Source organism: Carassius carassius, chromosome 22 (genome assembly GCF_963082965.1).
Source record: "Carassius carassius chromosome 22, fCarCar2.1, whole genome shotgun sequence".
Lineage (NCBI taxonomy): Eukaryota > Metazoa > Chordata > Actinopteri > Cypriniformes > Cyprinidae > Carassius > Carassius carassius.
Genome location: NC_081776.1, coordinates 12702098 through 12717914, shown reverse-complemented (window position 1 = coordinate 12717914; position 15817 = coordinate 12702098). Strand labels below are relative to the sequence as shown.

The 15817-nt window shown below is 36.9% G+C and overlaps 1 protein-coding gene across 1 annotated transcript in view; it reads left to right on the top strand.

Annotated features, from left to right (window-relative positions):
* Nucleotides 1-15490, top strand: part of LOC132098988 (voltage-dependent calcium channel subunit alpha-2/delta-1-like) — an 81143-nt gene extending 65653 nt beyond the window's left edge. Inside the window, exons 24-40 of the mRNA XM_059505325.1 lie at nucleotides 1367-1427; nucleotides 1558-1658; nucleotides 3181-3262; nucleotides 3671-3736; nucleotides 4907-5016; nucleotides 5105-5176; nucleotides 5426-5493; nucleotides 5970-6008; nucleotides 6606-6671; nucleotides 8696-8848; nucleotides 9600-9652; nucleotides 9749-9804; nucleotides 10179-10305; nucleotides 10832-10941; nucleotides 11697-11779; nucleotides 12502-12590; nucleotides 13534-15490. Coding sequence (XP_059361308.1) covers nucleotides 1367-1427; nucleotides 1558-1658; nucleotides 3181-3262; nucleotides 3671-3736; nucleotides 4907-5016; nucleotides 5105-5176; nucleotides 5426-5493; nucleotides 5970-6008; nucleotides 6606-6671; nucleotides 8696-8848; nucleotides 9600-9652; nucleotides 9749-9804; nucleotides 10179-10305; nucleotides 10832-10941; nucleotides 11697-11779; nucleotides 12502-12590; nucleotides 13534-13570 — 1373 coding nt within the window. The 3' untranslated portion in view covers nucleotides 13571-15490. The remainder of the gene's footprint in view (nucleotides 1-1366; nucleotides 1428-1557; nucleotides 1659-3180; nucleotides 3263-3670; nucleotides 3737-4906; nucleotides 5017-5104; nucleotides 5177-5425; nucleotides 5494-5969; nucleotides 6009-6605; nucleotides 6672-8695; nucleotides 8849-9599; nucleotides 9653-9748; nucleotides 9805-10178; nucleotides 10306-10831; nucleotides 10942-11696; nucleotides 11780-12501; nucleotides 12591-13533) is intronic.
* The last annotated feature ends 327 nt before the right edge of the window (nucleotides 15491-15817 follow it).

The window sequence follows — 15817 nt, the reverse complement described above, 5'->3', positions numbered from 1 at the left end:
CTTCGCTCTCTGAATCATCTGGATGCTTTCAAAACCTCGTAAAGGGGGCGGTTTAACAAAATGCAGGCCTTGCTCTTTAGAAAGCATGTCCTCTGTGTGTGTGTTGGGTCCACGTGTTCATGTCCAGGTGCGGATGTGGTATGTGTGTCCCTTTTTAACTTTAACAGGACAGTGTAACTTCAAGGCTTCTAGCGTTACTGTCCCGCAATAACAATCTGTGCTAATCGCATGTCTGCCACCAGATCTGGGCTTTTTCATGTGACAGCACATCTGCTAAACTGTATTTTACACCCATTAAACCATTTTTCTCAACCTGACACCATCACAGAGATTGAGTTTCATGTAAATCAATAGAAAATACAGTGGCCACAAAATGTATTCGTACAGTTAAAAATGTCTGAATGTTATTGCATTAATACAATTTCAAACCGAGTGATGTTCATCTGAAAGAAAGTCACTTATAATTAATTACCAGAATTTTTTTTTCCCTTCTCCGTCATCTGTCTTGGCTCATGTGAATGCATAATTCATTAATGTCGCTTGCCTTTCAATTTACAACCAGCAGAAAGCCTTAGATGAGAGTGCAATATTTTTATTCAAGGCTTGTTCTGTGAATAAAATATTGGTGACCTTTGACCCCTGTGGTTTTACCCAATTTCTCTGCCTCTCTTTCCCTCATTTACCCGGTAAATCGCTCCCTCCTTTCCTTCTTTGTTGGATTTTACCCTTCAGAAGAAACTGGCAAGTACTGTTTTTTCTCTCCCTTTTGTCTTTTCCTTCACGTTCGAACCTGGATGTAACGTTTGAACAAACATACTCACAAACATTCCCACATGCATAAAAGTAGGAGAATGTATTTTGGAGAATATGATGAATTTAAAAGAGACCTTTATTTAAGAACTATTATTATATTTAAAATCTATAATTATCATAAATATGTCTTGCTCTACATCTCAGCCTTGCTTAGATATTCTCTCTGTTTTTATTTTATGAGATTATTATTTTATTTTATTCTAATCTACTGCTTTTAAAAATCACTGTACATGTACTTTGGTGAACTTTCTCTCTTTGGGCCGCCCGTATGTTAGGTCGTGTGCCTAAACAGCAGGGTGTCACTGCAGATAACCACATTACTAGACAGAAAGCTCAGAGATGTATTTTCACAAGCTGTTGTGCAGCAGCCCGCTGTCTGTAAATTTATGTTTCATTGTCAGGTCATTATGAATGTACCTGTAAGCTTCGGGGTCTGTTTTTATTCTGTATATATCTGTATTGTATTATTTTCCGCTCTGTAATGACAGAACGTATTTGAAATGATCTTTGATCTCGCTGATTTCTGACATTTCTTTTTTCTCTTTTCTTTCAGTTTCTGAAAGCCTGCAGGTGGACAAATTTGAAGAGTATGGATATACTTTAATAGCACCCAGGTCAGTTTCTTAAAGTGATAGTTCACCCAAAAATACCGTGACCATTTCCTCGCCTTCATGTTGTTTGGCGCTTTTATTGCTTTATTTGTTCTAAATGATTCTGAGAAAATGTTCCTTTTCCATGGTTTAGAGATTACTGTACAGACCTGAAAGCCCAGTGTGACAACATCACACAATTTCTCATCGACTTCAACGAATACATAGACAGAAAGACCCCCAACAACCCGCTGTGTGAGTATCTTCTAGAGCTTTCTGGGCTGCTGGTTTAAATCCAGAGCTGAGCTGAGGTCAGGGATTCATACCGCTAGTTTAAAGGTTCAGAGTTCATTTCCTGGGCTGCTAACGGAGGAGTGAGCAGTTTATAAGGACATAATCTTGATTAAAACGTTAACGATACTTTTAGCTAAAAAAAGAGAACTAATTTTTGAGAAATTTTAACATCAAAAGCAGTCCTTATACACCCTTTCCTTGAGTAAATTAGGGGTTCTGTTTTGTGTATTTCAGTTTGAATCTAATTATATTTATTGTTCTCTTGTTGACCGTGTTAATGCTAAGTAAACCTCCTCCCTTTGCCCGCACACAAAGACACCTCTTTCCCCTCACCTTCCTCTCCGCGGGCCGCTTTGATCTCATCAGGATCAGCTGGTGCTGCGGTAATCACTTGGTTTGGTGCACATGTGTTGAATGTGTAGGTTTGGCTGTAATACTTTATACTTATGAACCCACCCTACCCCCCCCAATTCTGCACCAATTACCTCGTGTGAAAGAAGAAAAGCAGGACATGTCACGAAAAAAAAGAGAGAGAGGGGATATGTGCCAATACATTGCTAAAATAAAATAAAATAAAATAAACACATTTAATTTATTAAATTAACAAATTCAATTTAATTATCACATTTAATTGAAATATCAAATTAAAATGCAATATTCAATTCAATTCAATTTCCAAAAGTTGATCTCTATTTCCGATACCTTACAGAAATCCAATTATTTTGACTCATTCAATTTTTTTCACTCAAAGAATAAACCTTCCTCATGAGCTTAGACAATAAAATTTTGTAACCAGCAAAATATTGCACATTCATTTTCGTGGCTATTTGTCACAGAGAACTGTTATTTTAAGTCCATTATTTCCTCGCTGTCAAACTCAGGCGGATCAGCTGAATTGTGTTCTTGCGCTGCTCTCAATCAGGTCCTAATGAAAAGCATGCAGCGTGCAGAGGGGGGCGGAATAAAGTCGTACACCAGCTGCTCTTTCTGTGTGTGTGTTTTGTCGAAAAGGCTTTGTGGTAATGAACTGCAGTGCGATGTTATAAAGCACTCTAACGTTCTGAACATGCCTGCACCAAAAAAAGAAAAAAAACCTTTGAACACTTACTGCCGTTTCATACAGCCGAAGAATACAGTCGTGTTGCACGTCTCGGAAAATTAATCTGCGACATGTCTCACCGCCTCATTTTTGCGTCGCTGTCTCGCTCTCTTTTTATGAAGTTCTACTTCTTTAGGATTTTGGCACCGGTTGCCTCAAAGGTCAGAATGTGAAGCCTGTTCTTACTCACCAACAGGTGTTTATGCATTTATCAAGTCAAAGGTGAAGCTTATAATGACGTAAAGCTTTGTTCTGTGCCTATTGATCTTCCATTAGATTTTGCTCCTGTACTGTGAGAGTCATTTTGATACTTGTCATTTAAAAACAATGGTAAAGGGATGGCGAGATGTCGATAGAAGCCTATTTTTATGTATGGTTCCTCAGGTAATATGGAGCTAATAAACAGACTGCTGCTGGATGCTGGCATCACCGCTGAACTGGCCAAATACTGGAGCGAACAGGGACTGTGAGTTGCACTGAATTATAAATGCAAAGCACACAAGGCCAAGTGAATTTATTTTCTGTCATAATTTACTCCCCTCATGATGGTCCAAACCTGTATGAACGTGGAATACAAAAGGAGATGTTTTGAACTATGTTCATGCTGATTTTTTCCATACGCTGAAAGCATATATACTGTCAAGTTCCGAAAAAAAGAAAAAAAAGCCTTTTAAGGTGCTATATTTTTCTTATAGGAGTTTGGCCACTGTATGTTTTTGTTGTATGGAAAAGAACAGCATGCACATTCTGCTAAGCATCTCCTTTTGTGTTCCACATCACATAAGGAGCATAGATGATAAATGATGAAAAAAAAATATTTTAAGAGCAGTTTTCTTTCTGTCTAATTTGATTTATTTACATTTGTGGTTTTCAGGAGTGAGAGAATCAAGGCTAAGTTTGTGGCGACAGACGGCGGTGTTACTAGAGTCTATCCTGCAAGGTTTGTTTTAAAGCTTTAAAGAGGGAATACCCGGCAGGACTAAGGGATTTAGACTAAAATGATCACTCTCTCTGTGTGCATGTTTTTGTGACATATCAGGACACAACTTTGTATAATGACATGGGTATGACCAGGGGCGTCATGCATTCATGATTTTTGAGGGGGCACATTGGGGGGGGGGGGGGGGTCGGTAGTATAGGTCATTCTACGAAAGCACTGTATAACTGATATAGGCTTATTTTTTTATAATTTTTTTTCCTTTTTATTCAAAACAATTCCAAACATGCTTAATATATCAGGAAATATCTCGTTTCTCAAATATGTGTAGGTAAACGCGTTTTGCACCTTTATAGATTTTTATTTGATCAATATATGGAAATGTAGTGTAATCTATTAACTACACATAAAAACCTGACTTTTTACTTAAGTGCCATATCATGCCATAAAATATTTTTAATACGACTGAATTTGCATTTAATGTAAATTTTAATAACAATATTGTAAGATACTTATTTTAACACTTTCAATTTACAGAGAGTAAAGAACATTTACATTATCAAAAAACATTTTCATTCAGTCTAGCCAGAGTTCAGGCACTCTCAAAAATTCCCATTAAAGTCACTGAAGCACTTTACATTATGAAACGAATATCTTACTTACATTCTTACGCACATCTGCACTTTTTGTTGTTTCTGATTAGAGAATTCGCTAAATAATTTAGTCAGCGAGCAAGTGAACAAAACACCGCGTTTCAGTGATGACTCTTCTGGATGTCTCTCATTGGCCATTGCATCCATAAGCGCAACAGAATAGTTTCTGATTGGTTATCATGTCTCTGGCTCAGCGCCAGCCAGCGAACGCAGATTTGAATTTAGCAGCTGATGCTGTGCACTGAACGATCTATTCTCACCGCTGTGATTGTATCAAATATATAAAAAATATTATTCTGCAATTTTTTTTTTTTCGTTTGGAAGCTGCATTTAAAATCCACTTGGCTCAGAAATCTGAGGGGGCACGTGCCCCCTCACTTTGAATGGGCACGACGCCTCTGGGTATGACAGGTATTACAAGGAGAGGGTGATTTTATGAGGACATAACCAATGTCCCCATTTTTTTTCACAAAAATAAAACGTGTGTGTGTGTTTGTGTGTGTGTGTTTGTGTTCTGCAGTGCTGGTTCAGAATGGACCGAACAGGCAGAAACATACAAGTCTAGTTTCTACAAGAGAAGTCTGGACAACGATGTTTATATATTTACATCAGCACCAAATGCAAACAATGGTATGTATGCGTTTGTGATTATCATACAGCGATATTTAATTTGTTCCTTTTTGGGTTTAATGGATATTTTCTGTCCCCTCTTTATCAGAAACTCAAGATTCAGTTTTAGCGAGCAGAGCGATGGACCTGAGAGTTGATGAATTCATGCTGAAGCCAGCAGGTTAGAGTCTGTCCGTCGTTATAGTTTCATTAGTTACCATGGGAATATACAGCACTGTAGATAATCACTGGGACAGAAAGACAGAAGAAAGCATCTAGCGATAAACCAATATAACAGCCTGGTCAAGTAATCAAACAGTATTTTTAGATGATCAACCTTTACCAGAAGTGGCCAGTTCAGAAAGCTGCCAATTTTTTTTTGTTTTGAGACACAATTTATAACTAAACTACTTTTGGTTGTATGTTTCAGTGGTTGGAGTAAAACTGGATGTACTGACTTGGATGGAAAACTTTATAAACGCTACAATTACGCCTAATGTGAGTTAAATCTTATCTTAATAGTGACAGTTTGCCATTTGTATGAATTAGGTATGCAGTGATGAAAGTTATGGTTAATACTGAATAGACAATAAATGGAGGATATTTAACCCCCCCACCCCCCCCCCCCCAAATAAATGCATTTATCTAAATGCTACAAGCATCAAAAATTGTAAGCCACAGTTTGAAAAACTAATATTCATTTTGAGGTATTGTATTATGTTTTTGTTGATTAATTTTAAAGATTAATTTCAAGTGAGCATTAGATGATGCATGGCAAAGGCGATCTAAATGTAAAAAACGAGCATGCAAAATTAAATACCCAATATGACTCAGCATGTCCAGTGTCCACTGATACCCATACATTTTTAAAATCTCTAATATTGCAAACAGACAAATTCATATTTGAGGTGCACAAAAATATCGAAACTATATTGATTAACCAATATGAATTTGTCTGTATTTTTACTGCACAGTGTGTTGGTGAAATCTGTGGGTGCAGGAGGAGCGATGTCGTAAGATCATATTTATGTGACTACTTGTGTTAGATTTACAGAGATGTTATTTTCTATATTATATACACTACTCTTTGGAGTCAGTGAGATTTTTTTTTTTTTTTTTTTAAGAAGACTCTTTAATACCATCAAGGGGTATTCATTTGATCAAATATACAGTAAAACAGTAATATTGTGAAATGAATACAATTCAAAATAACTGTTTTCTATTTTAGTATATTTTAAAATGTTATTTATCTCTGTGATGGAAAAGCTGAATTTTCAGCATCATTGCTCCAGTCTTCAGTGTCACATGAGTCTAAAATGCTGATTTGCTACTCAAGAAACATTTTTTATTTTCACTGTTGAAAGTGGTTGCGCTTCTTCTTATTATTTTTGTGGAAACCATGAAATCTTTTTCAGGATTCTTTGATGTATGTTTTTTGTTGATGAGTTATTTGTCAATAGAAATCCTTTGTAAGCATATAAATGTCTTTTATTGTCACTTTCGACCAGTTTAACCCATCCCTGCTGAGTAAAAGATAAAAAAAAATAAAAACCTTACTGACCACAAACTTTAAATTGCACTAAATCTGGTTTTCTCTTTTTCTCTCAAAGAATCTGGACTGCTTTCTTCTGGACGATGGAGGTTTCCTTGTCATGACCAATAAGGAGCTCTCTATGGTGTGTCTCTCTTCCTACGTAATCAGCAGCTCTCCGTTTTTCTTCCATTCCACATTCCCCTTCTTTGACCCCTGGAGAGCACCCACCTAACCCCTCCTGCACCCTGCCGGCAACAGCAGTAGAGTAAATGTTTAAAGTTAAGCTCAGCAAGGAAAACCAATCAGAGCGTAGTGTGTGTGGGATAAATCACGGCCGGAGTGTTTGGCAGCAGGCCTGAAGCCAAGAGAACCGATTGTGCCCTAAATCCCGTCTCCTCCACTCTGTGTGGGCAGACTCTCCAGGGGTCGGCTAGAACCATTGGGAAGACCGCACATTCATTACGGCTGTTATTGCACAGGGCGCAGCAGCCGTTCTGTTCACTCTAGGACTTATATCGCCTTTGGACTCACTTAAAGTATTGTATGCACACACTCTTACATTCTTACGTGCAGTACAAAGCTGGAAGTTAAGCTGTGTGTGTTCGTAACAGTAACCAGAACAGGGGTAGTTTTTTTTAATTCCTCACACACCCGTGGTCGGTATCACACCTCAGATTTTCTGGGCTCACAGACAACTCTTTCTTTGGTTTAAATGATGGTAATTCAGTAAGCAGTCCTAATAAAATTAGAACAGCTCCTATTGGTTCCCCTGAGCACGGTGGGCTCCGCACTCTTTAAACCAAGTGGCAACCTTCCACTCCCTCTCTTGAAACCAACACGGAAACCAACATGGAAGTGAGTGCAATTCATCGAATTGGCTCTAAAAGGGAGTCAATCCATGTTAAAATGCCCAACCTTACAGCATAAAAAAACATGTTTACAGCCTGGTACAAAAATTATTTTAGTCTATATAGCTATTTTTGCCCTTCGTGACAACTGTAAGAGGGGTGATTTTTTTTTTATAACTCAGAGTTCTGCATAATTAAGGGCGTGGCCACTTGAGTGACAGGAGGATTGCTATTTGCTTTCACCGCCGTCGAGCTAGGTGGGTGTGGTTTCAGCAACCAGACGACCGCCTCCGCCCACTTTTGGCTTCAAATATGCTCTTCAGAAATCAATGGGTGACGTCACGGACACTACGTCCATGTTTTTATACAGTCTATGTTTTAAACACACAGCATCTAGTTCCTGCATAATTATTCACCATTTAATACATAAATACGTTTAGTACATTTCTTTTTTAACACATTTAAGCAGTTTTAAATTGATTCCACAGAATTATGCAAATTTTCCCTAAGAATTAGTATGGAAAATATTAACAAAGTTTTGTTTTGTTTTGTTTTGCTTAGTTTTTTGTATTGGTGGTTTTTTTTTTTTTTTTACACCTTTGCTTAAACAAAAAAGAAGCTGCACTTTGTCTTCCTGCAAACTGCTCATAGTGGACGACTCGCTCTTCAGGAGCAGATGTTTGTATTCAGGGCTTAACTCTTTAAACTGTTTGTAGCTCATCTCGGTACATCTGCAGAACAAATGGCGAATAAACAAACATTTCATTGTGGATTTAAATGATGTTAATTGAAAACAAAAATAGCTTTTGTATACTTTATTTTTCAATGGTGAATCTTCACAGTTTGTGCCTGTTGCCTTTTAAAATGCAGCTTCATGAAAGTTATTCTTTTGGGGCATGAAATTATCCCCAGGAGTATATTAAATCTGATAAAATCCTTTGGATGTTCACTTGGGATGTCGGCAAAGTTTTGTGGGTGAAATCCAGTTACTTCGGTAAGAATGAAAATTTTACACGATGAGAAAAAAAATCCCCAAACAGATTTCACAAAAGGGATTTCACAAGTGCATCACGTTGACCAATATAAGGCAGCTTGATTTGAAAGTGACTGTTTGAGCTGTTACAATAGATTTTTATTTTATTTTTATTTTTTGTCTAAATGTTGCTAAAATTTTGTGAACGTGATTTTTTTCTTTTAGTCTGTAGTAATTGTAATTATCCCTATATAATAACATTGTATGTTCTATATTCTATAAACAAAAGTCTATGATGCCCCCTATCTCTAAGTAATCGTGTGTTTGTGAATTGTCTGTTCTCAGATCGGACAGTTTTTCGGTATGATTGACCCCACTCTAATGAGAAATCTGATAAACGAATCCCTGTTCTCAGTCAACATAACCTACGACTACCAGGCCCTCTGTGAACCCACCACAGAATCTAAAGCTGCCGCTGGTCTCAGATCAGTCTATGTGGTGAGTTGCATCTTCTTAGAATTCATTTCAGTTTCTTATGACAAAAAATAAAGTCAGTTTAACCCCTCACAATAATTTGTTCACAATAAAGGTCTATCCAGTAGTGGTTTGCGTGTTCTCTAAAAAGTGTTTTGGCAAAGTTATCACCTGCAAATAAGGATTTGCTTACATAGCACATTTTCACCAGACTATAAAGTTTAGTCATGCGATTAATGAACTTCATATTATTGTTCCATATCACACTGATAAGTTATTCTCACGATACTCTCTCTGATCTTTGTGGCCTGAACGATTTCGGCCTTGTCTTACATGGTGACTAAATCTCTCACAACACAGAGAGTCAACTATGAATCATCACAAAGAGCCACTTCCTCTCTCTCATGCTAATCAGAGCAGTTTATGTGGCAGCTAATGGTCCCCTGACCTCATTCGTTTAGCCTTGTTTGTGGATTTATGCATGCATCTGCTGAGCTTTCGACTAATATCTCCCGTACTGTTTGGCACTGGGTCCATTCTGTCTGGCAGGGTCGTAATAGGGCCCCCTGCCAAAAAAAATCAGGATGTTTTGGTGCTTCTCAGCTCCGGATATGCAACTTGCAAAGCTAGAAAAGAATGTCTGAGAGAATAAGAGTTTAAGGTGCCAACATCTCAGAGTTTATGCTGATTTTAATTGGGATGGTACATCACAAGGACATTTTAGGTGGCATAAGTGCACTGTGGATTTTTGAAACATGTTGTTTGTCCCTTTTAGCCCACCATAGCTGACATCCTGAACATTGGTTGGTGGGCTTCTGCAGCAGCCTGGTGAGTGAATAGGATTGTTTTGGAACCCAAAGACTTTCATCCTATGGACAAAAACATGGTTCTTATCAAAATCTATATTTCTTCTGATTTCTCCAGGTCAATATTGCAGCAGTTATTTGTCAGCATCACATTTCCTAATTTCCTTGAGGCAGGTAAGATCCCGAGTCCCGACTTTAGTAATGTATTGCTATGAAACAATGATTAAGCCACTGCAGTTTGGCAAGACGCCTGTTTTCATTGTCGTCTGGTGTACTGCCAAAGCTACAGTGCTAATGAGTACTAATGTTGAATTCACGTGCGACCACATATTCTATTTCAGAATGTCAAAGACTATAAATGTGATCGGGGCATGGTGTTTTCATTTTGACTGTATTCTGTGTCCTTTAGGAAATTTAGATTATTTTATTATTATTATTTTTATTGACTGATTGACAGTTCAGTGAGTGTTATTTAGTCATTGAAGCAACAGTAACTCAAATAAGCATTTAAATTATTGTAGTTAATGGCGATTGGGTCTTGTTCACAGCGGATCTAGATGAGGACCTGTCTGAAATACCATCCAAAGAGAGTTGCATTAAAGAGCAGAAACAGTATTTCTTTGGGAACAACGAGACAACTTTTAAGGGGACTGTCGATTGTCAGAACTGCTCCAGGTGAGATTTATGTGGAACTTAATCGTGTAACAGAATGTGTTGTTTTTTTGGGGGGGTTGTCAGTTTAATTTGATAAAGTTTCAATATAAACATATTGATTGCTTCTGACCTTTACATACGTTTACCTACAAATAAAGTGGTTGTCTTTTTTTAAGAAAAATAATTGTAGATTGATTATTATAATTATATAATTTTTCTATTTATTTACTGATTTAAATATTAAATTAAACATGCAATTATATAATTCTATAACTTATGTTTTCTCTTAATTAAGATGGCATATCATGTAACAATGAGTAAATTTAATATATATATATATATATATATATATATATATATATATATATATATATATATATATATATATATATATATATTTTTTTTTTTTTTTTTTTTTTTTTTTTTTTTTATGTAGTTATATTACATTTTAATTAGTCATCACCCAGTTCTTAATGATCAAGGTGATCTTCATCTCAGGTGAATTCTGCCCAGTAATATGTACATATTTTCATGTTTTTGTTTTCAGGCAGTTCATAGCTGAAAAGCTTCCGAAGACAAATCTGGTGCTTATTGTTGCAGATCCGCAAATTCATTGTCATAATGGTGAAAAAGGTTTCTCCCAGGAAGAAAAGCCTTGTATCCTTCGTTCGTGCTGTTTGGTTTTGACAAACTCAGTGACGATTACTGATCAGGTCACTGTCAGCGTTGCAAAGGAAATTCAGAAATAACTAGAACAATTAGCTTTTCCAGTAAATGCATTGCGTCTGACAATTCCACAAAAAAACAAGAATGTTTATCTCTCTCTCTTTCATTTTATTCTTTCATCAGTTTCTTCAACATCTGATTTCAGTGAACTGGAAAATTGGTTGATCAGTTCTCAGGTCATTACCCAACATGTTTATCTCATCAAATGTCTCATTTTCTTTGGAAATGTGTGACTTGTGATGGTTAAACACATTGGAAAGTTTAATTTTGACTTTAAAACTTTATTTTTGGTACTAAATAAACAAGCACAACTTCCTTGTAGCGCCAGAAAAAAACAGGTTTAGCTTCTGAACAGCTAGATCACCAGCAATAGACCTGCATAAACCAGGATGGACTAGCAGGTTTTTTTTTTTTTTTTTAAGTCCAACACTCTCTAATGTAAATTCTAAATGTAACAACATTTTAGTGAATTGGTGGCTTATTAATTCATACAAATTATTTAGTACAATCACATTCCTACATTTTTGTACGATCTGCTTACAGTACTAACTGTTAGGATTTTTTTTTTTAAATCGTATGTTTCAATACAAATAACATTTTACAAATTCATTGCCACCTTGGGAAACCCTAACGCTTTCAAATGATATCAAATTGTTTTGATTTGAATCCTGAACTTGTTCTCACAGCTCCAGGTCCAGATCCCTGCAAGATAGCCCAGAACCCACGCTATCGGAAAGGTCCGACACATTGCTTTGACAACAATGCAAGTGTAAGTCACCCCTACACCTCAAAATCCTGTACAACAGATTGAGACCAAACTAGCAGTCAGCATGACTTAATGTGCCTAGATCTCACCTTTTTTTTCCTGCTCTCATTTCAGTCATTGCCTAAGATCTACCACACTGAGACTCAGTATGTGCATCATTGAGTCATGATCAGCATAAATAATCTCTGATATTTCTCTCTGTGTGATAGATCTTGGTTTGGGAGAGCTTGGCTTTGTTTGACATGTTCTTATCTCACAAAACATCCATTACATGGCCTAAAGAATGTGGACACCTTTTTTTTTAATTAACTGGCTTTGGGTGTTTCAGATATGACAGGTGCATAAAATCAAGCTTATGGTTATCCAGTCACATTTTTGAAGACGTGAAGAGTCTAGTATGGAAGAACTTGACCTGCACAAGACATGAACCCTATTAAGCACATTTGGAATGAATTTGAACAGGCTGAACTTCCTATTTATGTCCATGATTTTGAATTGAAATGTTAAGCAAGTACATGTGTCCACATTCTTTTGACCAAGTAGTGTATCTTTATCTAAACACACCTACTTTTCCTGCTCTGGATTTATACTTACAGTATTAACGCTTTTGGGCTCTAGCACTTGTTCATGTGTTGCTTAAACTTCTGACTGTCAGACTTTTTTCTGCATGACTCTTCCTCTCTCTTTCTCTGGTGCTGTGTATTTGGCTGGATAATGTGTGTTAGGATGAGGCCATGTGTAGGAGAAATGCAGGCTCTCCACTGCTCTCCTCTCTGCTCATGTTACTGCTGCCAGTGTTCATGTGCTGTCTCGGGTCAGTCCATCTCTCTGTCTCTCTCTCTCTCTCTCTCTCTCTATTTATATATCTATTTATTAATTTGCTTACTTATATTGATCTATCTGTCTCGTCTGCCAAATCAGAAGTAAATTCACTAAACCATTGTCACTTTTGTTTGATGTATTTAATCTTATTCAAGTCTTCCCCAACAATTTGCTTAAACAGCCGCTTGGCCGTTTAAATTACAGCTTCTTAAACTGCTAATGTCATGTCATACTTGACTAATTCACCAACCGTAATTAATGAATTAACAGCATATTTAATCATTAATTTAAAATAAATACAAATAAAGCTTTTAGATTGATTGTAGTGGGATAAATGTTTTATGGTGTGTTTACATAATGTCACAATTATTGTAATTAATCATAGATAGTATGCTAAATATAGTATTTTTCTGCTGTATAAGTGTGTGTGTGTGTGTGTGTGTGTGTGTGTGTGTGTGTGTGTGTGTGTGTGTGTGTGTGTGTGTTTAAAACTATGAGTTTAATTATGCAAAAGGAAATTATGGGAAAAAAAACTATGTAGTAAATAAAAACTTTAATGAAACCGTATTTGTATTTTTTAATATTTTTCAAAATATTTTTTAGTCAGTCGATCAATATCACAATCAAATAAAATACTTATATAATTTCGTTATTTAAAATATTGTGTAAAAATATGCATATGGTAATTATGGAAACGGTAAAATAAATTATAATAATAATGGTCATTGATAATAATAACCAAAACATATTTCTATGTATTTTATTTTGCAATAAACTTTTCATTTCTTATATATTGTTTATGGAGAAAATCAATGGGATTTTATTCCCATCTGGAATCCTAGTTACTTCACATTATTATGGTAATTCCCACACTGTGCTCACACCATTGGTTCCCCAGCAGACTTATTGGCTTTCTCTTGTTGGCATGTCAACAGGAACAGAACGAGGATTGCGGTGGAGCGTCGGGTCTGAGTCCATCAGTCCTGTCCATGGTCATGCTGCAGCTGCCGCTGCTCTGGCTTCTGATTGGACGAGGACACTGCCTCTCGTGACCTCAGCATGGAGATGCCACACCCCCTTAACGATGCCAAAACGTACCAGATCCAGCTGCACATATGATCGTTCATCCGGACTCCCACGCTTCAGCCCAGCACATGGAGGGAGAGGCTCTGACCCAAGTACAAAACCCAAGCCGCGATCACTCACAGCCTTTAAGGTCAAAGTAGGTCGGAGATGATAAATGAGCAACGACCTTTGACATTTGACCTGTGAGGTCAGACTCTCTCCACGTGAGCAACGGGTGGGGGGGCAGTCTTACCTGGGTGGGCAGACCTTGACACTTCATCGTCACTTCAGTATGAAGAAACGTCCTCTCTTTAAAACGAAAAAACAAATGATCCAGTCACAACACTGCCAACCAAAGTTCCGCCCTTTAACGGTGTGATGCCTTCGACATATTTACACGGCTAATTCCTCAGTATTACAAACTGTTTATATGTGACTTTTACGGCCTCGTCACGTTTGCCCTGCTGAGATTTTTAATGGACCCCTTCGGGTCCAATCAAAATTCAGCCTTGTTTGTGGTCTGCAGCGCATTACTGAAAAAAAGGACAAATTAGCTTGTGACCCAATGCAAAAGTCTCTTGTTTTTCCCAGTGGTCTCCACCTCTGTGCCTCGGGAATATCGGTTTCATATCTGACCGCTGTTTCGAGTGAACAATCCCTCCCTCCATTGTACCCGTATTTGCTATCACACAGTGATTTTTATCCGCCCATAGTGCATTTCAAACATGCACTGCTGCCAAATGTTACCTTGTGTGTGGTCTTGCTGTACTTTGCACTTGATGCCAAGCAGGTCATGTGGCCAAACAGCCCTTTGGTTCTTATTTAGGGCTTTTTAAAAGGCAGCCCATTCACACCGACCTAAAAGCTCGCAAAGTTATGCGTCCTGGCTGTGAATATGAAGAGAAAACCCCCGCTGTTGCATGTGTGTGTTTAGCTTTTTTTTGGTGCATTAGCTGTTTATTTTAGATTAAGTTATTGAAAACGAGCTAAGAGTTTTCTGCTGTATGTTTAATGTTGAGTTTTATGTGCTGTATTTAATGTAAGTGTGTGGATATGCAGATGCTAAAGGGTGAAAGGCATTTATGACAGTTACTATTTCCCACACTTTAATATCATCTTGCGAACTCAGAAAGGTGGGAAGGAAATGATCTAATGTTTACAGATATTTTGAGACACTCTTTATAAGAAATGTTGCCCCTGGTCGTGCTGTCTTTCGGGTGTATGAGTCTCTGGTGTGTCATTGTTCACTTTAATATCAGAGGCAGAGCTCTGTCAGCCTTTCTTTCCTGTCAATGTGCCTTGACATGAACGGATTCATATAAAAATAAGTGAATTAATATCACAATGTGCAATCTGACCCTTATCACTCAATATTGTCATTCTGATCTGACAAAAATGAACCTTCTGTCTCTTTAAAATATCCTGACTGGATCTCTTTTGCCTTTTTATTTTAATAATTTTATTCATTTTACTATTATTACTACTGCTACTACTGCTATTGATACTTTGTTTAAGTTAAATATAAAAATATGAAACGTAGTAAAAAAAAATAGGCTAAATTTAGAAAAAAATTCATTGGGGGGATATGATTACTTGTTAAATGAATATTATGTCTGTAAAAAAAGCAAAGCTTCTGTCTTTTTTTCTATTTAGTTATTAGATAATACTCAGTTATTCAACATTCAGTTGTTTTTCAGTAAATTAAAGTTATTTTTATTTTGAAGTGAAGGATGCCTGATGCTCATCCAATGCCCCGTATATTCAATATTGTATTGATTATGAATTATGATGATTAATTAAAAGCAAACAAATGATTTCTGCAAGTTATCAATGACCGCTGGACCTAGGAAATTAAAAGACATGAAGACACACTACATCAAACCCGGGATGGAAAGTGAATTCTAGTGAGCAACATCACTGCTACTTCATGCATCATTTCATTGGTACACAGGAAACGGTTTTGGTAATGCACCTGAAAACAACATGATTGGACTTTGTGGATTTGGCTTGCGTTGAAAAGCCATTCTTCTCGAAATCTTTCCATGATTCATCGCTGTAATCAGGCAAGCATTCTAGAAGTGGCATGCATTAAATCAGTGTATGATAAAAAATAAACAAATACCATAAACGTAGTTAATTTGCTGTGTCAGAATG